Source organism: Bactrocera neohumeralis, chromosome 5 (assembly GCF_024586455.1).
Source record: "Bactrocera neohumeralis isolate Rockhampton chromosome 5, APGP_CSIRO_Bneo_wtdbg2-racon-allhic-juicebox.fasta_v2, whole genome shotgun sequence".
Taxonomy (NCBI): Eukaryota; Metazoa; Arthropoda; class Insecta; order Diptera; family Tephritidae; genus Bactrocera; species Bactrocera neohumeralis.
In genome coordinates, this window is record NC_065922.1 from 14,957,468 (window position 1) to 14,982,525 (window position 25,058).

Genomic DNA, 25,058 nt, shown 5'->3' on the forward strand with positions numbered 1-25,058 from the left:
TGAAATGGAAATAAAATTATTACCACAAAAGTCTACACAAATCTACACACTGCAAAAGTCTACACAAATCTCCTTTGCAAAAGTGTACACAAGTCTCCACTGCAACTATTTACCTGATCGCGTAGCGAGCCCAGCGTCATGTATGGACGTTGCGGTATGTAGAAGAGTTTACCACGTGGTGGTTTCGTTAATTTGCCACCCCATGTGGGCCACAGCTCGCCGAGTATGCGGAATAAACTAGATTTACCACAGCCATTTGGACCGCACACCAGCACATTCATGCCCGATCTGCAATAAAACGCGTTTTTTTTAATATTTTTTTTTTTAATTATTTTTAATTTTTTTAAATATTTTTTTTAATTATTTTTAAATTTTTTTTAATATTTAATTTGTAATTATTTTTAAATTTGTTTTTTAACTTTTGTTTTTTAATATATTTTAAATATTTTTTTTTTAAATTTTTTTTATTTTAATTTAAAATTATTTATTAGAGTTGAGACTGTGTACTTACTTAACCTCAAAGCTTAGCTCCTTCACCAGCACATCACCGTTCGGCGTAACGAGCGGCACCTTTTCGAACCGTATGATATTATCCACGAATGTCATAATACCCTTGTTGGGCCGAAGCAATTGTCGCCATTCAAAACGTTATTCACCATTGTGCGTTCGTAACGTCCTTTATTCAGATCACCCAGCACTTTGATTAGCTCGGTCATGCGCGCCGTGAAGCCTTAAAATTAACGAAAAAATGTTCGATCACTCATGTTCCTAACAGTTAGTAATATAAAAAAAAAATATTTTACCTGCCAAGCGCGACATCTCACGACCGGCCAAAACTAAACGACCGATAGCTTCGGCTAATTTCACCAACATGCGGCCGTATGTGTAGTATGCCTGTGGAAAGAGTATTAAATTGAGGTTAAAGTAATATAATAAGATTTTGAGAAAGCCTTTGTAATAGTACCAAATATTTTCGAATCCAAGTCTTATTTCAAAATTAGTGTTTCTAACAGAATAAGAAGGTTAAGGGGTTATTATAAGATGTGGCTATTAACCTTTTGAAGTCTATTTGGTCTAGGTAATTAATATGTTCATGAATACAACAACAACAATATCAAGTTGCAATCCATTTTCGTTCTTAAGTCAGACTCGCTATGTTTATTTGTATGGCAACTATATGTACTATAGTGATTCGATCGGAACAATATATTCGTAGATTGTAGTGTTGCCTAGGATGATAATCCACGCCGGAATTCGTGAAGATATCTCGACAAATAAAAAAGTTTTCTATACAAGCACTTGATTTTGATCGTTCAGTTTGTATGGCAGCTATATCATATAGTGGTCCGATCTGAACAATTTGTTTGGAGAATGTAACGCAGTCTTTGAACATAGTCTGTGCCAAATTTTGTGAAGATAGCTAGTCGAATAAAAAAGTTTTTCATACATGGACTTGTTTTTGAACCATCAATATGTATGACAGCTATGTGATATAGTGGTTGGATTTCAACGGTTCTGACAAATGTGTAGCTTTTTGGAGAGAAAAGAACGTGCGCAAAATTTTAGATTGATATCTCAAAAACTGAGAAACTAATTCGGATGGATAAATGCGCTAAAACGACCGTTCGAGAAGCTGAGCTTTTATATTTATTTTTTATAAGTTCGTCAAAATTTCGTTCAAGCTATTGTAAACTTTGTGGTATACTTAATATTGTTGTTCAGGGTACAAAAAATTAATACAAACCTGCAAACGTTGACCACTGTGTTCGCCCGACAACAAGGGATGATTGTCCGTGAAGAATGGAATTGATACTGCATAAAAACCGACGATAGAGGCGAAATCTATAAGGATAACGAAAATTTACAAAATGAGAATGGGCGCCATAAACTTGAAATCAAAACAAATGCAGTTATAAAATAACGCATACTTACATTTGCCCACAATATTATCGACAATGCCCATGCTAACGCGGAATTCCAAGAATTTACGTAGATGTGTGCGCAATTTCGAATAACTGGCCAGCAGCGTGAGCTTCTCGCGTGTGTTGCCCTGATAGAAGGCCACCTCCTCGGAGTTCGTGATCAAACGACTATTAACATAACGGAATTCACCTTCCAGCTTTTGCTCCTCAACCGTTAGACGACCGGTTGGGCGACGCAAGCGCGTGAGAACAATGCCAGCGAAGAGCAAATACAACATAAGTATGGAAGGCGTCTGTGAAAGAGAGAAGAAAAAGAGAAATAGATATATATATAAATATCTACATCTCTGTTGGTAGTTAAAGTGTATATGCGCTCACCTTGCCACCCAGATTGACTGTTAAGCGATAGACATAGATAAATATGTCCAGCACGGGCTTGCTGATATTCGAATACAGATCTGTGGCGCTTTCGCAGAACTTATCGATATCTGTGGTAAGTAATTGATCGGCATTGGCTATTCTGTTATCCAAATTGGACATTTTGTAGTAAGTGTAACCGCTGTAAGGAGTGTGGGGAGTGATTTAGTCACTTGCTTTAGCCCAATTGTAAGTGCAATGTAATTACCTCAGATACTGATTGTACAGATGATGTGTCAAATTTGTACGGAAACGCAATTTCAATTCGCCCAAACTCCATTTCAGCACATTTGTGACAACCGATATCTGTCGATGGAGAAAAATGTAGGTTTAATATTATTTTCAATTTCTATTTGTATTACTCACCATTGGCAAAGCGGCCAAATACTTGAGCAGCGCGGATTTGAATTTATCTTTATTCATGTGTATGATCGTGCTCTCCACCACGGTGGCATTCTGTATCATCCAAATATCACTGACAGAGCGACCGATCAGCGAAGCGGCCACCAATAACAACAAACCGCTTTCAACGCTCCAGAAGCGGGGCACGAGTATGGCTGGAATTATAAAAAAGACAATATTTCATTAATTTTATGCCATTAAATATAGGAATAATGCTTTAACAAGTAAGGGGGGCTAGGTTCGGGTGCAACCGAACATTTTACACTCTTTGAACTTGCAAGAATCAAAGCCAGGGAAATATCGTAAGGTGTAAAATGTCAACCAGAGGATCGGAATCCAAGCAGTTTTATATATAACGGGATTTTCAAAACGACGCTACGAAAGCAGACCGATAGGGAGAGCAAATGACGCCATATTTTTATCGCTCTTTTCACATTTCTCTTCAGTAAGGTTTGCCATTTCATCATGGAAAGATATAAGATCCAACAACGAGTCGAAATTATAAAAATTTAAAACCGAAATTCGGTGCCAGTAGCCTCAACTTTGCGAATGCTACGGATATGGGTATTTATGGTCGTCACAATCGTCCTGTCAGATCAACAATTGAGCGTCTAGTGGAAATCCACAAGCACAGTACAAAATGTTCCCGTGCCAGTGAGACAAAGGATCCGTAGTATGGAGAGTATTGCCGTCGCTGGAGCATCAGTTGAGGAAGACCCAAATCAGTCTCTCACACGTCGTTCTCAAGCGTTGGGCATCTCTGTGACGTCGTTGTGGCGAATTTACAGAAAAAATCTTGGCCTACAAGATCAAATTGACGCCTGAACTGAAGCCGCTTGACCACCAGAATCGTCGCATTTTCGTGAATTGGGCTGAGCAACAACTTGAAAATAATCCGGATTTTCATCGAAAAATCATCTTCAGCGATGAGGCTCATTTCTGACTGAATGGCTTCGTCAATAAGCAAAATATGCATTATTGGTCAGGCAGCAATCCAGACGTACTCCATGACCCACCATTGCATCCCGAAAAAGTTACGGTTTGGTGCGGTTTATGGGCCGGCCGCGTCATTGGGCCGTACTTCTTCCGTGATGATCAAGACCGTTACTGTGAATGGGAAACGCTGCCGCCCAATGATAATCGAATATTTTTGGCCAGAGTTGGATGATGTGGACTTGGACACCACATATTGTGGTTCCAACAGGATGGCGCCACAAGCCACGCAGCGAAATTCGCAATCGATCTCGGTCGTGCGATTTGACGCCGTTAGACTAATTCCTGTCGGGTTACGTCAAGTCTATGTCTATGCCAACCAGCCAGCGACGATTGATGAACTTCGTACGAATATCAAACGTGAAATTGCAGCAGTATCGACCGATTTATGCTTGAAAACCATCAAAAATTGGGTTCAGCGTCTGGACTTCTGTAATGCTTCGCTATACTATTTGATCAAATTTGACTCGGACTGGTTCATTTAAACTTCACGGGAAAATCGTATCGATAAAAAAAAAATATAGAGTGGTAAGGGGTGTTTTTTTTTAAGTGTGGTTTTCAGTAAGGCAATACTTTTGTCGGAGTTCGTCGTTTGGATAGCTGTTACTTGATTTATATTCAGTTTGTTTTGTCATTAAATGAATAGACTTACTTCGGAACGAACGAAAGAGAATGGACCGAAGAAGATGGCCATCGAACCTGATTTTCACAAGAAAACTTTGTTCAGCGATAAAGCTCTGAATGGAGTAATGATAATCAACATGCTGTTTTGATACGATGTTATATCCTCATTATATGCTGTTTGGGTGTGCTCAATGAACAGAGGGAATCATTGGTCCAAATTTTTTTCAAAGATGAAGCCGGATATATTGTCATTGGGAAACGCTATGGAGCCATGATAAACGACTTTTTTGTGCTAAAATTGTAGTAAAGACGAACAAGAGAAGACAAATCATTGTGCACCATGACAATGCGAGCTCTCACACATCGGCTCAAACCAGCGCCTTTTTGACCGGCCAAAACGTCGAATTGATGGGTCATCCGCCGTACAGCCCTGACTTGGCAGCCAATGACTTCTTTTTATTCCCACACATCAAGAAAATAATGCGTGGTCAACGATTTTCGTCGCCAGAAGATACTGTTGAAGCTTTCAAAAACCATGTTTTGGAGGTGTCTCAATTGGAGTGGAAAAAGTGCTTCGAAAATTGGTTTAAGCGCATGCAAAAGTGTATAAATCTTGATGGAGAATATTTTGAAAAACAATAAAACCATTTTCGTTGATAAATAATCCTATTTTCATGATTAGGCCAGAAATATATATAGCAGCCCTCGTATGTTGATGTAGACGATCTTTGGTTCCTAGAAGAGAGTGCTACATGCCATACAACTAATGAAACCATTCATTTATTGAAGGAAACTTTTGATGAGACCTCCAAGATCGTGCGTTTTAACACCGCTGGATTATTTTTTGTGGATTTATGTGAAGTCGCTTAGATACACAGTAACGCCCGAGACTATTAATGTCTTGAAAGAGAATTCGGTGATTAAAATGAGGTCTCTCGAAAAAAAACACATGTCTAGGAAAACATCCTTCACAACCTTTCCAATCAATCATCGCACCAAAAGACCTAAATATTTTGCAACGTAGCTGATCATTATTTGTGACGAGACGTGGGGTTATAAATATGACATCGCACCCGTCCAACAAATCTAGCGAACGGCGCTCCAAAAGGGATGCGAAATCGAAAAAAAACACACATTTGCTGAAGGCACTGAAGGTAATCAACGACTCAGGAGCATATTTTGCAGGCGATAATAAAGATTTGTATTAAAATACTTGAAAATATGTTCAGAAATATTCAAAAATTAAAAGTTGTTTTAAAAACTTGCTGTTGAAGAAGTTAGTTCAAGGATATTCAGAACAACTAAAAAAATCTTCAAAATTTCTGAAACACCAATTATTCTCTGTTTTGTCTTCTATGCGTTTGTGCAACATACACCTATTGGAATTCTTTCGAACAAGTCAACTGAAACCATAAAAGTAAACAAATTTCATTAGTTTAGTGTAATTCCTTGTGCTTGAACGATCGTTTTGTTTTTATGATTTTTTGTTTTGTGCACACGAAAACGTTTTATGCAAAAAATGAACTTTTTGGTCACTAAAAAATTCATTTCGGCGAAAAAAAAGTTTGTGCGTAAAAAGTCGATCGTTTAAATGAATCTCTATGAAAATCTGAGAAAATGTTCTCAAGGAATTGTTCTTTAAGATAAAGCAATAAAAAAATTTCGATTTTTTTGAAATTAAAAAAGGTATATAACCCCTTAAATTGATAAGGTAAGAAGATAATAATGTTGTCACTAGAATATGGTTGAAGTTGGAAAAATCATATCTTGAATCTTTCAAAAAATGAGTTTCTCATGGTTATTACTTCTTTATTAGATTCAAACAGTTAAGTTCCGAAGTAGGTTCATCTTTCTAGAACGAGCTCTGCCTTCTTTACTACCACGAAGACATGATTAGCCAAATTCTTCAACGCAGACTCGCTGGATTTTAGTTGGTTGAACTGAATCCGAGGAGTTGTTACCCTAGCCCAGTGTGTAATTCCAACCCATATTACACTTACCACCGCTGATGAACAAAAATCCTTAAATTTTTCGCCGAAACTCACTTTCTACACTTCATCTCAATAGACGTTCTGGTACATTTAAACTTGACGCGCTTCCGATTCGATAAAAATGTTCCTGTGTTAAGGCCGATAAAATTGAAAAAATTCAAGAAACAGTGCTTGAAAATTTGTTTTGTTGGAGAAATATCTCTCAGAGAGATCAACATGTCTTATGGATCGAACATGTTAATGCTAGACCCATAAGTGCTGAATATTTTGAAAAAAAAAAAAACGACGTGGAGTAGAGGGGATGTTTGATAAAGTAGCTGAAGACTCAACATTCAAACGCATTTTTACTGCTATTATTAATATGGTGTCGAAATTGTTATGAAAAATTTACTCAAGAGTCCATATTATCAGTTCGGATCAATTTTGATCAGATGCTAAGTTCTCGCAGAAACTCCGAAAACTACTCCAGCATTGAAAACCATTCAGGTATTTCAAGAATATTTAACACAACTAAACAGTCTTCAAAACTTCCAAAAACATACATTTTCCGCAATTCCGCAATATTGGAAAGAATGGAACACTTAAGACTCATGGTCTAAAATGAACCACATCCACCAAAGCTCATCTGTTGACGCTAATAACGGACGCATTCAAAGACGAAACAGGCCTCCTGTGCAATATTCCAACATCTACAATGCTTTTCAATTGAATATTGACTTTGGAAAACTTTTCAAACTAAATGAGTTAAGCTCTCAAATTTGATTTGTTTGTAAAAAATTATTTTGTTTAAGAGAAAAAATTAAAAAAAAAAAATTGCATATTTATAATAAAAACTTTGTGATTTTATTTTTAGGAAAGCAATCAAAATTAAAGTGAGTACCCTTAGAATACCCGAAATTATGTTATAAAACCGCTGGTTGTCCTCTTCATCATTCGCAGAGAATAGACAGTCGAAATGACAGTCACAGCAGCCATTGTGATCGCGGCGCTTTTTCAAATTGTACTGCGCACCTCCTTCTTCTTCGAACAGGAGAAGGGCCTCTGCTCACCGGCGCCCTCACTAGCCAGTTGGATATTCCTCATTGCGCTGTTGGATCTCATCTCGGATCTATGCCTCTATCCGGTACGTTACATGCATTTGCCGTACTTCTGTCAGGTGATCGTCGAGACCATTGTCACCATTTTGCTAACGGAATTCGGCGCCATAATCGTCTGGTGCACGCTGGAGAAACTCTTTTGGCGGCTCATCAAATCATTCCTCTTGATCATGGGCATGTCCACCGCGACCTATGTCAACTATGAATCACTCATATTGGGTCTGACAACCACCTCCATCAGTTTGGGCATATTGGCGTTTGTCGGACAGGCGACCGATCACTTTCACTTGATACGTAAGAAATATCAGCGTATTGAGCGCAAAGTCACTTTGAACATGGAAATGTTCTGGGATTATGTGAACGGCTACAGTGGCTCACGTGGACGTTGTAAACCCATGTACGATTGCTCATCGGAAGATTTCGAGGAGATCTGTTGTCCGAAGCGGCGACGCAAGCGCCGAAGATGTTGAAAATTTATACAAGCCTTTCTGATTTGGAATACTTCGGCAGTGTGTCTATGCGTTCCAGCAAAGTGTTTTGTGGCATTGCGTGCGAGCTTTTTATGTGTTTGTGTATAATATTTGTCTATGTGTCCCTGAATGTACTCGTGTGTAACACTTAGCATGTGCTTGACCCGAAAGGTTAATAATAAAATGTAGTGTAATTTTCATTGTCTCTTTTTTTATTTGTTGTTGTTGTTTTTGTTTCGGAATAATGCATATTTAGTGAAACAAATACAGGAAAAGCTACACAATTAAGAGTGTGTAATTATCCTATTAAGCCATATATATAGCTATATAGATTGGAATTTTGAGCTTTGACTCCACTTTGGAAATGTTTTAGAAGCTTGAGTTCTATACAATTATACTCGTGAATCTCTTTACAACGATACAGAGCTCGAATTAGAAAACAAGGTAAAAATAAGTTGAGTTGTGTTAGCTTAAAGTCAATATTTTCTTGACCTACAAACACCATTTGGCCCCACTTCTTTGAATTTTGTAGACCACGAGAGTTCGCCGACATCCATTTCGAATAGACGAACGAACGAATTGATCGAAGCCCTCGTGTTTTCCAGAAACCATGAAAATCGCACAACGGTCGGTAAATTCACGATGAAACATATCCAAATGAGTTGAGGCTGATCGACTTCACCGGGGCCCGGTTATGGTTAACTGTAGTACTATTTTCCAGTATAGCCACCGATTCCGAAAAACCACCAACCAGATCGATCAAGTTGTGATATACGGAAGACACGTCTTCATTGTTTTAGACGTACGTACACTCCGAGGTTCTAGCATTGACTCGAACCACTATATTGTTGCAGCGAAGATACGCACCCGCCTCTGTGCAGCAAAAAACGCACATCAACAAACATTGGATTGGAATTGAAGTGTGCTCTGCCTTTTTCGATACCAAACGAGGTTTCAGACAAGGCGACCGTTAGTTCTACTTTCTCCAGACTGGATAAGGAAGCGAAGTAAACAGTCGTCGCACTCGAGAATTGATTCCCACGTCACTGTACATCCCCGTCCTGCCAAATGGGGCAAAGGCATGAATGATGACAACGGCGTTACGTGTTTTTCAAAGAAAGGTTCTGCGGAATATTTATTATCGAATATCGCATTCGATGGAACGTTGGAACTGTATGAGATATACGACGACATTGACAGAGTTCAGCGAATTAAAAGACAGCGGCGCTGACTACGTCAGTAAAGAGGAAGAAGAATGCTCGAGCTGCTGATCTGGTTATGATAATGAAAGCAAAACTAGATTCTTGTCAAGTATGTTGAGTAATTATGTAGTTAGTGAAATCGAGTAAAAATGTATTGATCATGAATTTACAGTTGGAAGTTCAAGAATGCGAAACTCATCATAAACGTTTATGAGGTCTAGAGCTAGATTTCAAGAGCGTTTCTTCAAATAAAACTAAACAATATTTGCGTACTCTATAATAATAATAGCATAGCAGTAATCAAATATAATAAATACTAACCGACCGATGGGTGGTCCAAAGCGCACGAAGTGTCGTCTAAAGCCGGCTTTGCGTTCGCTCTTCACTTCTAATTTACAGTGATTCATAGCGTAAACGTGCTAAACGGCAATAGTATGTTGTTGCACAACAACTCGTAATACTTATATTCTGCCACTACATTGTCATATTACACAAGCGGCTGTTGAACGGCCGCGGCAACTCGCCTGATGTTACAAAACAAAGCAAACGAAGCTACGAGCACAATACTACTCACTGCAGAAGTGTTAATTTGTCTACGTAACAACTGTGATTGTTATTACTAATATATGTACATAGAAGCACATATAGGTACAGTGATAGCCATATAAGTAGGAACAGTAGCCGGAAGAACACTTAATTTTGTAAAAAGCGAATAAATTCATTTCTCTTTGGTGGAACACAGGACCACACTTGTTTCTTGTTCTCGGGTAACATTCTGAGTTTAGGTTAAAGTTCCTTAAGTACTCAATCGCGATCATACCATCTGACCAAATATGATTCGGTATGCTCCATTTAAACTACGCGCCGAACTCGAATCAACAAAAATGTATTTCCTCAATTGGTAGAACTGTTTTATGCGAGTGTGAAGCTTGATCTCCAAAAAAAGTTTGTCTGGCAATTTTCATCATGAAATAAAATTGAACAACAAATTTGGTCCCGGCTGCGAAAACAAGTATTTAAGTGGCTGGTACCATCCAATGAAGGTCGTGAAGTCATCGAAATCTTGCCTCATGTAAGTCGTCCATCCACCTCTGTTAATGGCGATAACAGCGAGAAAGTAAAAAAAAACAGTGGCGTGTAAATCGTCGTGTTGGCATCAGCTATAGAGAGGTGTTAACGTTTTGGGTATGAGCTTATAAATGATAGATTCGTACCAAAAGATCTGAATGTTTTGCAAAAACGAGGTCGAGTCGAGTTCGCAAAAGAGATACTGGTGACGAGATGTGAGTTTATGAATATAACGTCAAACAATCTGGCGAATGGTACTTCAAAAATGAACAGAAACCGAAAAAACCAAAATTCGCTGAAGGCACTGAAGGCCATCTCAGGCAGAAAAGATAATAAGATTAAGCGTTGGTCTGGTTGTGTTGCCTTAGGAGCCTATCTCGAAGGCGATAATAAATATTTCTATTAAAATACATGAAAATGTAGTCGTCAGTCCGTTCCAAATTTGGTGGTGTGTGCTCTAAACAAAGATGCTTGTCTAATAAGATTGATCGGAGAATGAAAGTTGGGGTTAGCTATAGGAATAAAATTCTTTCAAATTTCTTCTTTTTTAGGAGATTCCGAGAGAGCAGCGGATACCTAACCGATGCGGACCTAAATTTGTGTTCTTCAAAGAACCGCGACACCACAAAAGTCTTCAAAAATATTTGGAAAGAATTTTATGCAATTAAAACAGCAACAACATTGGTAACAGACATCCAACTACCCGGAAACGGTCTTATAAGTAAGTGGTGTCTAAAAATAAATGAGTTGAATCTTTAAAAACCTTACTGAAACGATTCAAATATATATTCGACCAAAGATAGGAGAGTATCTTAAATTACAGCAACAACAGCCTAACCGATATTTAACTTATGTGACTCTCTTTTTTGAACTCTGTTCTACTAGTGTAAAGCGACCTACGGCCACAAGCCACTATTTATAACTATTTTTCTATTGTTTAAGCCAAATGTACTATTTCTATGAACAACGCTGTATATACTCATAAATTTATTTGTCGGTAAGTAAGTTCACGTTTGTTAGGAAGACTGCGCTTGCATGTATACGAAGTGTACAATATTTCTCAAACTCACACTTTTGAGCTTTAGCGGTGTTCTAATTAATCACAATTGACAAGTGCACGAGCACATGGAACGATCGTAAAAACATTAGTGTAATTTATTTTGTCGTGAGGCCGACAGCGCTAAAATTGAGTTACCCCAGGTTATAGTAACGAAGTCCTAGTTCAAAACGAAATAAAAATTTCAGATGAGGGCATAGTTTTTGGGTCTGGAAATATTTAGGAAGATATGCTACTAAGAGCAAAAATAGTAAGACTTTACTAATAATTTTAAAATTCTTAATTTATTCTTAAAACTTTATGTCGTTGCTCTCAAAGTAATATCCCTTGGACCCAGTACACGTGTGCCAACGTTTTTCCAATCCTCGAAACAGTTCTTAAAGTAAATTTTCGGAATATCTTTCCATGTGCGTAGCGATTCACGTTTAGTATCCCCAATTAACTCAAAACGGTTTTCAACGGAACGGTTGTTTAAGTTTGCTGAAGTTCGAGTCACACGGAGCTTAATCAGGCGAATACGGTGGTTGAGGCACAATATTGGCTAAAAATTTGGCGAGACACTCACAAAGAATCAATGCAGTATGCGACGGTGCATTATCGTGGTACAAAAACCAAGAGTTGTCAGCCCATAATTCCGACCTATTTTTACGAATAACTTCGTGCAAACAACGCATAGCACTCAAACAGTATTCCCTGTTGACAGTTTGGCCGAACAGAAGGAATTCGGAGTGCACTATACCTCCATAATCGAAGAAAACTGTCAATATAACTTTGATTTTTGACCAGCTTTGACGTGTTTTGTTCGGCTTCGGCTCATCTTTGGCACGATATTCGGCCGATTACTCGTCTTTTTCCGGGTCGTAAGCATAGATACAAGACTTATCGCCAGTAATAATGCGTTTGATGACATCCTGGTAGTCGGAAAGCATTGTTTCACAGACGTTAACGCGACGCTGTTTTTCTAAACCAGTCGTGGTTTCACTTTTCTTAAGCCCAAGTGATCTTTCAAAATGATTTTCACTGATCCTTCCGATATTCCAACGATGCCAGTAAGACCTCTGACTATGAATCGTTGTTTTTCAAGCACCGACTCCTTTATTTTTTTGAGATGTCTGTCATCAGTTGATGATGATAGCCGTCCTGGACGTGGTTCATTGTCAATGTGCTTTTGACCCTCTATGAATAATTTGTTCCAATCAAAAACACATTCCCGAGGCAAATAATTATCACCAAGGGCCACGATAATGTTATCCCATGACATATGGTTCTGCTTAACCGAATAGGAACCAGATTTTTTTGCTAGAGAGCACTTTTTACACAAATGTGTGAGCATTGTTTTATGTCGCTACAAGAAGTAAGTGAGTAAAAAACCGACAAACCGGAGAGGCTAGATTTAGTGCTTGCAATTTGACAGCACAATTGCATACCAATGAGATTAACAGAAAGCTAATACTAATTTTAATCGCTTAAGTTTATAACAGCCATTAAATTTATGACTACTTTAAATTAGAAAAAATTGTATTTCCATGAAGGCAAAGTATCAATGGCTTTATTCTATTAATATTATAGGACAGGGTTGCCATTTAAAAAAATAATAAAGAAAAAAAAAAAAAATTAATCAAAACTCTGAACAAAAATATGGACAAGGTGTCAATGGTCTTATTTTAGTAATATTACTGAACAGGGTTGCCATTTAAAAAAAATTTAAAAATAAAATTAATGACTTCTAAACCACAAATAAACATTTTTTTTAAAACAACTGGAAATTTGATTTTTTTACCCCCAAAAAAATAATCAGATCTCTGGAAAAATATTTTGAAGGTATCAATTATTAAACAGGGTTACCATTTGTAAAAAAATTTAAAAATAAACATATATAATTAATAATTGAATATTTAAAACTCCAAACAAACATATTTTCAAATAGAATTGCACATTTTATCATTTTACAAAGAAACAAAATTAAAAACATCTGAAAAATTTGTAGTTAATAACAGACATTTAAAAACAGCGCCAGACTCAGCAAACTATTACGATTATTTATATAAAATATTTATTTAATAACAACAATAAAAATTAATGGAGCATATCAACATTTTATATTGCTCTCAGACAGAATAATGACATCAGTAATTTCAGAGCGATTAACGGTACAACGTCAGCGCTATTAATTGTTGTATTGATATTATGTAACTTCGCTGTTTTTATTAAGATTCGTTTCTTCTTTATGTGAACTTGATGTGTTAAGTTAGGTTAAATGGCTGATCGATGATCGCACGTGGACTGGTATATGTAGTCCTTTGTGAAGCGATAGAAACTATACATTGCTATATACATATATACATTGACGGGTTAATATTCAAAAATATTTCTTTTACTTACGCAACAACTGTCTCAACTGTTTGAAGAATACCGCATTGACATGAGCTTTGCCGCCCTTTTTGTCTTTTTTCTCCGCAATTGTGTACTGTATTTTATCTTCATAGCCCGGTTTTCTGCAAGAGAAACGAAAATTATTAAATCATTAATGAGAAGTGAGTTTGAAGAAGGGAGAGCAAAAAAAAATTCTGCCGTTTAATATCACTCAAGTAAAGTTAGGTTAGGTTAGGTCATAGTTGCGACAAAAACCACTAACGATCCTAGTTAGACGGCTTAAAGCGACGAACCATTGTAACGCCTAAAACTTCTATATTATTGAGTATGAGAACTGTACACAGTGTGAGCGAGAAGGTTCTAAAAATATAATTTACATTAGGGATTCATCAAGCAATGAGTGAAAGATCATCCTTAGGGAGAATTCGTATGGAGAGCAATTTAACCTAGCAAAACAACTTCAATTCCCAAACTTGTTTTTCAAATTATTAATGTTTTTTGTTTCAAATACTGCTGCGAAGGAGAACTTCTAAAAATCTGTCAATATTGGGTGATCTTATCCTCAACTGATAATGATGTCTGAAGAGTGTCTACTTAATGGCATAAAAGCTGGATGATCATGGAAGTCACTTTCTCTTACTTACTCTATACTTTCACTCCTTCAATACTCAAATACCTCGAAATAACTCTTTGCTATCAAACATATCTTCAAAGTTCATCAAAAGCCCATTTTCCACTCCCCAAAAACAAGGTTACATATTCTATTTAGTTATACTTTGATATTGGGAGCAAGCAAGCTTTTATTTCTGGACTTTGTAGCACAATGTAAACTAAAGCAAATAGTAATTAAAATTTGTGCTGTTCAATAGACTCAAGTTCAAGCGGCTATTTAATGAAAACAAAAAAAAAAAATAAATAAAACGCGAAATGGATTGCTTATCAGGCCTGTGCGAGACTGCAGTTCAAAGGTTTATTTACGATTAATGAATGGATCTATTAAGTAAATGGTACAAATCGCATTAAAGGTGGAGGCTTTAAACAATTTAATTCGTATAAATAAATCAACAAAGAATCTACTAGCAAAGAATTTGATAAGCAGAAGAATTTAAAGATTGAGAATTGAGTTTAGAACTTGATTTATTGACTTGATGACGGGGGTGTTTGCAACACTAAATTCCTGATAATTAAAGAATTTTTATTTCTTTCACACTTTAAGATGCAAAAGAGCAAAGGTAAAAGTCAACGACGATTGGAAATATCAGAAACCAATACGTGACTTTCTGAAGGGAAGCGATTAACTCAAATAAAGAAGATATGTTTAATTGAACTTCATACATTGGGCTTTGGAAAGAGGTACAGATCGATTATATTAGATTAGGTTAGGTTAATCTGTTAGGCTAATGAGCCATGCATAGCCACTTTTGGTTCTTTGCAATACCAGATGGAGTTCAGTTACCAGGTTCATGAGGAGTAGTCATTCTTTAGAATGCCTGTGCTTGACGTGAATTTCAACAGACTCTGAGGCCTCACTATCGATACCTCATCCAGTGTATCATATCGTGGGGATCCCAGATGCTTACAGCAAGACTACGCTCAATGCGGGACAAGTGCACAAGAGATGCACTATTGTTTCCCTGATGTTTTGCTTTAGAGATTTTCTGCAGTCTTCTCGATCTGTCAGTCCCAATTAAATCGGGCTTAGAAAAGGATAAAATAATGACATATTAAGTTTGCCACGAAGTTTGTTCTACACAAAAGGAAACATTGGAGACTCTACAAAATAACGGGTTTTCAAAAGGAACTCTGCAAAAGTAGACCGATAGGGACACCAAACGACGCTATATTTTTTCCTGCTCTTTTGACATTTCTCTTCAGTAAGTTTTGCCATTTCATCATGGAAAGATATACGATCCAACAACGAGTCGATATTATTGAAATTCAACATTAAGGGCGTTACGTCCAATTTACTTGTATGGTCGTCATAATCGTCCTGTCCGATCAACAATTGAGCGTCAAGTGGATAAAATTGAATCCACAGGCATAGTACAAAACATTTCCATGCAAGTGAGACAAAGAAGCGCTTGAAGACCGTTGAAAATCGGGTTCAGCGTCTTGACTTCTGCGAGCGTGTCCGTGGTGACCATGTAGAAAAAATCGAGGTACACACATAATGCATCAAATGTACTCTCACAGAAATAAAGAATTTAATTGATATCCCAAACCGTGTTTGTTTTAATGAAAAACCCGTTATATTTATAAATGATCAGCGTCACGAGCTGAATCGATTTCACCATGTCAGCCTGTTCATCCGTCCGTAGTGGTGTATACAAGAGCACCAGTCCCCTAGTTTTTGATATATCGTTCTGAAATTTTGCACATGTTGTTTTCTCCACAAGAGACCGGTCCTTTATCGGATGGGCCGATATCGGACTGCTATAGAATGTAGTTGCCACAAAAACTGACCGATCAAAACCTTTTATGGAAAAATTTTTAATTGGTAAGATATATTCACGCAATTTGATATAAATTTTGATCCAACTTATTCCGAAAATTTTTCGACCACTATAGCATATTTTGCAAACTCTGATTAAAATCAAACTAAACCTTTTTTTTGTATAGGGTATTACAGCATAGCTGTAGCCAACGTTAACGCTTTTTTCTTGTTTTATAAACAACTTATTACTCATTTTTAAATTTTCTTCAATAAAAATTCAACCGTTGTTAAGTCTTCTTTTTAGAATAAATTATCAGAATGACCTAATTTTCCTAATCCTTAAGAGAATGCTAGCTAGAGAGAAGTTTAGCGACAATGAAGTGATAAACACCGAGATTGAGACTTACATATTTTGAAGAAAAAGACAATTTGTGCCACAAAAATTGCATTGAACATTTTTGAATAACGGTGCGCTGCCTTCAATGGCACCTACGTTGAGCACAAAAGTCGAATTTTGCCCATAAAAAAATGTTTTTTCTCTAACTTAGTTCATATGACAGTATTGCACATAATCATTTGAAAAAAATATATATAATTTAAATACATTCATTTCAAAATATTAATTATGGATATAAGAGCGATTATATCAGCCCACGTTGCCTTCTAACACTGACGTGTGTATTTGCAGATGTGTTTTTTTGCTTTATTTAAGCTTCACTTCTTCAACTTTTATTCTGCTGTCTTCATTTCTTTTTATTCTTCCGATTAATTTAGTTATGAACTTTAAACGCTAAACGGCAGTGGAGGGGCAATGGCGGTGCAAATGAGGTGATTCGCATAGCGAGCGGCCGAACAACCACACATACAAGCCATGTGTCACTTGTAGTTGTTGTTAGTATTTTTGTTGTTGCTGTTTTAGCAGCGTAGACATTGCTTGTGTTTGATTTTATAGATTGCCCGCAATTTGCACTCACACATACACACATATACACGTATAGGAACAGTAGTAGCAGCGTCTTTAAAAAATGAAAATTAAATGCTTTAAACACCCATATTCATATACATATGTACATGTTTGTGCATGTATGAAAATATTTGCTATCGCAAGGAAGTACATCAAATATTGTTAGTGCACTGCGTAGAGTTCACACCTGTGGCTGAAGTTGAGGTTAAGTTTTTGAGTTGTTTGTAAAGCAAACTAGTTGTGAAGTAACCAGTTAACATTCAGTTATAATTTTGGTTAAAAAAATATGGAATTCATTATTAAGTGCTAATAATATTAATATCTCAATAGAAAAGGCTACAAAATAAAAGTCAATAACCGGTTCCAAGTAACCGTATGGATCATCCATTTTCTAAATGTAGAGCCGTAAATTACAATATTTCTTTCAGAAAATGATGTAAACCACCAAAATCTAGAGAAAAACATATCATCTGATCGAATTAAACCCGGACTGGTCCATAGAAACTCGCAGTGTGTTTTATCGGGGCGAGGCGAGTGAGAACGCGTTTCGTACCCAAAATATCCACCGAAATCATTCGAATAGACTCGCGAGAGATGTCGAGCTCTCTTGCCATCTCTCTAACACTTACCTGACGATTTTCAAGCACCATATCCTTCATTTTTTTTTAATATTTTCATCAGTTGAAGAAGTTGAAACTTGTCCTTGAAGAGCGAGTTTACTTGAAATTTTGTGTTTGGAGTGTTTTGGGGAGTTCACTTTATCACGAGAATGAGTATTTGTGGAGCGCAAAGCATTTAGTGCGGGTTATGAACTCATCGAAAATTTGCCTCATGCGAGTCGTCCATCCAGTTGTTAGAAAATGAAATAGTGCTTGAAAATCTTCGTATTGACCTCAAGAGAGACGACAGAGGATCTCAATATCTCTTATGGATCGACTAAACACATTTTGGTTACTGTTTTCGGTATGCGTGCCAATGCTAGATTATGACCAAAAACCCCGATTTATTTAAAAAAAAACGTGGAGTAGAGATCAGTAAAGAAATTATTGGCAAAGTACTTGTGGACTCCTCTTCTTTTCTATGGCTTCATAAAGAACTACATATAACAGTCCACGTGTGATCTTTGATCACCCATCTAACCTAACCTAACCTAGCTGTGGATCTTACGTTCATCAAACGCATTATTAGTGGAGACGAGACGTGGGTTCTGAATATGACGTCGAAACTGTCCAACAATGTACTGAGTGGCGCTCAAAAAATAAGCCAAACCGAACCGAAAAACGCTGAAAGCCATTCCGCCAAGACTTAACTACAATAGGAGTAAGAAAAAAGTTCGTTGACATGCTTGAATTGACTCGGGACTCGGGACCGATTTTGAAGGCGTTAATGAAGATTCCTATTAAAATTCGTGAAAATGAAGTTCCTTTTTGTCAGTCCGGGTCAAATTTGATCAGATGACATAACTAAAGATTTACATATTAAGGATTTAATACTATTTTTGGCTCAAAATGGGTCTAGTTCTTCCAAGAAACTTAAAGTTGGAGGTTCCTTATACATATATTTGTATATTATTGCTGCTTGTATTGATTCAGAAACCGATTTTGAAGGCGATAATAAAAATTCCTATTAAAATTCGTGAATATTTAGAATTTTAATAGGAATTTTTATTGTCGCCTTTTTCTTTTTGGCAGTCCGGGTCAAATTTGATCAGATCAAATAACCAAAGATTATGTTGTTTTTCATTAAATACTATTTTGGGATCAATGTAGGTCTAGTTCCTAAGAAACTTCAAGTTCGTTGTACCTTGTTTTTTTTTACTATTATTTTGATTTAGAAAAATTTTAGGGCGATAATAAAAATTCTTTGAACATTTTCTTTCTTATATTATGAAATTTGATCAGATAAAATAACCAAAGATTATGGGTCTAGTTCCTTCAAGAAACTTCAAGTTCGAGGTTCCTTATTTTGCTTAAAAAATAAGCAATCTTTATATATTATCGAAGATAGATCGGCAGAGCTAACGTACTTTCTTTAATTTTGTATATGGATTGAAAGGACATATGGCGAAAGGAAGCTGCGATAAAAGAGTACTTTTCACTTTTTTTTACATCAATTGTTGGGTCTTCCTTCCAGCCAATATTCTGTTCAAGGAATCTGCTACCGGAAATGTAGTTTACGACAGTTTTTGTATGTTATCGGCGCGATTACTACTCAAAATCGACCCAAAATACTTTGCTAAAGTGACCACCTCAAGATAAGAAAAATATCTATTTAAGCAAGCTATAGAACCTTCATGCGGTCCAAACTTTGATGACATCAAATTTATGGATTCTCAAGAAATCCAACAGAAATTTCAACACCAGAAAATAATCGAATAAGAGCCTCAGTAAATAAATTCAACAATATTTTCTTTTCAAACATTTTCGGTCTCTTTTTGATAGAGGTTCAGAGCTGTCAAAACTAATTGCAAAGCGAAAATTACGAGTTGTTCGTTAGTTGTTAACTAGTGGCATCGCCTATGTGGTCTATAATCGCACACACACCCTTTCGCTTAACAATTCAACAAAGTGTGCGCGCCACCCAACGATGATATGCGAACTTTTACTAATTTATTATTGTATGTTTATTAAGAATTTTATTATCTGGCGTGTTGTTGTAGTGAGAAATACACTCGTATGTATGTATGTATCTATGCATAAAAATGAGTTGGTAATTTCTCAACAGGTTCTCAGCTAACTGAATTTTTGCCATCTAAGAATAAATATTGGCAAAATACATAGCATTAGCAATAGAACGCTGGTCAAGAATTTTATTTCTGGGTTTTCATGCATTTAAAAGCAATTTAGGAGAAGAAGAAAAACAAGTGATTTATTAATAAATATTAGCGGCAACATTTTTCAATAAATTATTTTTGGTTAACAAAATATTTAGAAATAAAAAAAAAAACATTTTTTAATAAAAAATTTTTTTTTGTTTTTGAATTTGATTTTTTTTTTGCTTTTAAAAAATATTTTTTTGATTATTATTTTATTTTTTATTTTGAACTAGAGGACCCGTCCACGCTTCACTGTGGCTGATACTTAGATAATACTACTACTACCATCTATATGATTTCTATTAGTTGGATTATAACTATTAGTTAATGAGATATAGCATTTTTGAGAAGCAACTTGTGTTAGTTTACAAAAAAAAGGATCATAAAGCATTTCGTGTGTTAATAAAGCATTGCTTTTTGGTGAAAAATACTGTTGAATGTGGGCTCAGAGAAATCCACCGTTGAAAAGATATTTGCTAAGCTGGAAACAAGCGAAATGAGCACCGAGGACAATGATGCTCTAAAGAGGCGAAAGCTCTGTGTAAAGTGGATGCATCGCAAGTTCATAATCCAACAAAAACAACGAATAACTGATTCTGAGAAGTATTTGAGCGCTCTTTAATCGTAATAAAACCGAATTTTTGCGTCGGTGTGTAACTATAGAAACATAGTTCCATCATTTCTCACTAGAGTCCAATCGACAGTCATTCTAGTGGACTGCACATGATGAACCTTTAGACGGGGAAAGACGAAAAAGTCGGCTAGAAAGGTTATGACATCAGTCTTTTGGGATGCACGTGGTATAATACATACTCAACGACTGATTACTGAGCCTTAGCAATTGTATTATTTTTGAGAAAGAATCTGTTTAAAATTGTACGCATATATTCAAATGATTCCTACAAACAATTTTAAATATAATTTTTGTATTTGAGTTGTATTAAATTTTGAAATAAAGAGTTAAAAGGTATCCTATGTCCTTACCCTGGTTCTAAGCTACCTTCCCACCAATTTTCAGCCAAATCGGTTCAGCCGTTCATGAGTTATAAATGGCGTAAGTAGCACAACTTTCTTTTATATATGTATATATATAGATTAATGAACTATAACAACGCAGCTGATTTTATAAAAGTCATAAATTTTAATAATCGCTAATCTGATCTGTCAATAAATAGCTAAGTTAGTAATAATATGGCAGTAGTTAAAAGTATATTGCCCCTCGTTAGGCGATATTTATGTATGTATGTATGTGCCTTAGATCGATTTCCAGGGAGCCAAAAAACGTTTGCGGGAAGTGTTCTACGGATTATGGGTTTTAAACCGGTTTCGAGCTAGCGATTTTTAAGAAAAAGTTTTTTAGAGATTATACAATTTTTTCATACATTTTTGAGATATCCGAATGAAAGTTAGTAGAACGATTTTAATATAACTATATCACATACTTTTCTCCCATACAACCGATTATTCAGATTTTTTAAACGTTGTCATTGAAAATTGCTGGGTCGAAACTGGTTTTAGACCCATAGTCTCTTAGGCAAAGTTGTTCACAATAATCTGCAGAATATATATTTCCTCCATACGCGATTTTATAGGAAAAATCGACCCGCTCTAATGTACATAAATTTTTACTTGGCTATAAAACTATAAAAATAGCCTTAATATAGATATTATTATTTTATACACTTTGTGGCAGTGGGCCGCTTATCTAAAAAATGGCCTGTGGTCGCATTAATACAGAAATTAACTTAATACAAGGGTCAACAACAGTAATCAGGCAATTAATACTATACTAATATACTCTATATTAAGTTTTCACGGAGTTTGTAACACCCAAAAGGAAACACTAGTACATAATCAGCGAGATGGTCTGCGTCGTATTAGCCATGTATGTATGTACGTCTGTCTGTAAAAGGTGAGCCATTTCGAGGTTCCTTACATTTTTAAAGGAAAAACACAGAAACTTCAAATTGAATGCGGAATGCTCATGATCATTCGAAAGAACATTCCTTGGCATTTATTTTTCGAAGATTCTACCTTTCAAATGTTGGCCGCGGCTACGTCTGAGATGGTTCATCCGTTGAGTTCAATTTTCGTTGACTCGTTCAAACATTTCGACTGGTAACTGGCGAATGATACTTGTGATCTTTTGCTCCAAGGCCTGAATCGAAGCGGAATTGTCTGCATATATTTTAGACTTTACATATCCACACAGGAGAAAGTCTAACCTCGTGATATCACACGATCTTCGTGGCCAATCAACCAGCCCAAAACGTGAAATTATCTGCTCACTAAAGTGTTTTCTCAATAAATACATTGATTGATGCGATGTGTGGCAAGTGGCGCCATCTTGTTAAAACAAAATGTCGCCGAGATCACGAACTTCAATTTCGGGCATCAAATAGTCGGTTATCGACATAATTTTTGAAGAAATATGGACCGATGATTCCATCGGCTCACAAATCTCACCAAACCGTTGTTTTTCTGGATGAAATGGCAGCTCTTGAACCTCTTCAGGTTGCTCTTTGTCCCAAATGCGAAAATTTTGGTTTTTTGCATACCCATTGAGCCAGATGTGGACCTCATCGCTGAACTAAATGTGGCTCGAAAACGTCGGATCTTCTTGGAATTTTTCAAGAGCCCGTAGAGCGAAGCGATGTCGCTTGGGGAGGTCGAGCAGCCTCAGTTCATAAACAAGCTGTGTTTTTACGCTTTCAATTTAAGATCTAAACGTAAAATGCGCCAAGTCGTTCCATACGTCAGTCCAAGTTCCTGCAAACTGCGCCGAATCGACTGTTCACTCTCAGCTATGTTTGCTATATTTTCTCTACTGCGTGCTGTACGTGGTCTATTCGGTCGAATACCATAAATTGAGCGAAGCGCACGGTACACATTCTTTACAGAACGTGAATTTTGGCAATAAAGTTAAACGATTTGTAAACGTTGTCTTACGTCTTTCCATGATGGAATGTCAAACAGTACTGAACAAAAATAACATGACAGCTCGACACGACGTGATCAGTTATTGAAAAAAGTACCTCTGCTTGTAACACTCGTTCTCCCCAAGAAGCTGTTCATTGTCTTTTGTACTTAAAACGATATCTTCATGATATAGTCTCCGAACAAATTGACTTTAAATCGAATCACTATAGCAAGTTCTTATATGGAACAATTTTTATACAAATATCTTCATAAAGGATATATATTTTTTAAAATTAAGTAATCTTAATATAACTTGAAAGTTGTTTCTATCAATAAAGTTGGCTAGAAAGAATTAGCAAAAAGTTTTCCGTTGGGCGGTCAAATTTTTAGTTTTGTTTACACATATAGTTGAATAAGTAATGGTCCGATATCGGTTATAACGTCGGTGCAGCCGAAGTTAATGTTTTTTCTTGTTTTTTTTTAGTTTTTTTGTCATAATTCATTTGTACTTTGAAATGCGGTAGCGTGTTGTTGATTAAGTGTATATTTTCTTAATGCAATCGTATGTAAAGACATATGTATGTACATAAGTATGTTTGATAAAAATACTCTAAAAACGAAGAACATGCAAAACTGTAAATACACATACGAACACAGTTCACAATTTCAAGCTTCCGTGTTTTTTTTTTAGTCTCATTCGGTCAATGTCGCATACATTGGCCTGAATGCTTGGCAGTTCGTTTATGACACCCACTTGACCGTTGACACTTCGCTTTTGCAATTCGATTTTGCATTTAAATGTTTTATAACTGCTTTTATGGACAAAAAAGTTGCAAAATATGAAACTCTCGACAAAATAAATGCAATTTATTTTTTTATAACTTTTATTACATTTAAGGTAAGTCAAAACTAATTTAACTCTAAATTCATATAAGAAATATCTAACAAAAAAAAAAAAAAAAACTTTAAGCAATTAAAAAATAATAATTCTGAAAATCCAAATAACTTATTAAAAAAAATATATTTATTTAATTTATATTTTTTTTTTAACAAATGTTTATTTTTTACATATTTTAAATAAAAAAAATTGTAGATAGATATTAAAAAATTAAGCAAATAAAACAAAAATTAATTCTGAAAATCAAAAAAAAAAAATTTAAAATCAAATATTCCAAAAATCAAGAAAACCATTTAATTTTTGTTTTTATTTGTTTTTTTTTTATTATTATTATTATTCTTAGAATTTATAAAGCAAAAATCAAATAAAACACAAAATAATAGTTTAAAATTTGAACATTAGTTTCACATTTAATGATTACTGAAAAAAATGCATATACCTATTAGAAAATTAGCATAACAGATAATACAAAAAACAATAAAGACAAACAAGAAATAATTTAAAAATGAAAGTCATCATGGTACAGTGACGGTCAAATAAAAATTACCAGACCAGAATTCACCATCATGGTACAGTGACGGTCAAATAAAAATTACCAGACCAGAATTCACCATCATGGTACAGTGACGGTCAAATAAAAGTTACTAGAACAGAATTCCCATTTCTGAATGGACGGTGATGAAAAGTGGGTCACTTACGACAACGTCAAGCGAAAAATGTGAGCCGGCGCTAACGATGACCAAGCCGGCATTAACTGTCCGGAAGAATTTGTTGAGTGTTTAGTGGAATCGGTTGGAAATCATCTACTATAGGCTCCTCAAACTCTTAATTCGGAATTGTACCCTCAACAATCAAATAAGCATTCGCTCAGAAATAGCAAGCTTTGGCCAATATTAAAGGAATTGCGTTCTAGCAGGAAACGCTAGATCCCACACACACATTGTGACTAGTCCGAAGCTTGCTTAGGATGCTTTTATGCATTCATCTACAGTTTGGACCTGACATCAAAATATTAATACCTGTTCCTGTTTGTGGCCATGATTTCGCTGGTAAAAAATCGCATCAAGAGAAATATATGAAAATCGACTGTCTCAGTTTTATGCCAATAGGGACGGTTGCTTCTATGAGAATGGATTATGAAATTACCTTCAAAATTGTAACAAGTTATCAAACAAAACGGTACATACTTCAGCTAAATCCGTTAATTCTAGCTATAAAACCTTCAATGTATTGCAAAAATAATGGATTTCTTTTATCTTTGTCTAATATACGTATTCTATTCTAATGCTAAAATAGTAAGACTCCTTAATTTAAATTACGCGCCAAACACATTCGTCGAAAATTTTGTTTCTAGGTTGGTATGACTGTCAGTGACATCTGTGCCAAATGTCACATTAAAATAATCATCAGTG

The 25,058-nt window shown here is 35.9% G+C and overlaps 2 protein-coding genes across 2 annotated transcripts in view; one reads left to right on the plus strand and one right to left on the minus strand.

Annotated features, from left to right (window-relative positions):
- Positions 1-25,058, minus strand: part of LOC126760613 (ATP-binding cassette sub-family D member 3) — a 35,431-nt gene that overhangs the window by 1,487 nt on the left and 8,886 nt on the right. The window contains 10 exon segments of the mRNA XM_050476377.1: positions 114-288; positions 512-623; positions 626-730; positions 804-894; positions 1,745-1,842; positions 1,933-2,215; positions 2,301-2,481; positions 2,548-2,645; positions 2,706-2,896; positions 13,626-13,738. Coding sequence (XP_050332334.1) covers positions 114-288; positions 512-623; positions 626-730; positions 804-894; positions 1,745-1,842; positions 1,933-2,215; positions 2,301-2,481; positions 2,548-2,645; positions 2,706-2,896; positions 13,626-13,738 — 1,447 coding nt within the window.
- Positions 7,103-8,116, plus strand: LOC126760626 (uncharacterized). The gene is made up of 2 exons (XM_050476406.1): positions 7,103-7,221; positions 7,289-8,116. The coding sequence occupies exon 2, from the start codon at positions 7,305-7,307 to the stop codon at positions 7,914-7,916; it is 612 nt and encodes a 203-aa protein (XP_050332363.1). The 5' UTR covers positions 7,103-7,221; positions 7,289-7,304; the 3' UTR covers positions 7,917-8,116.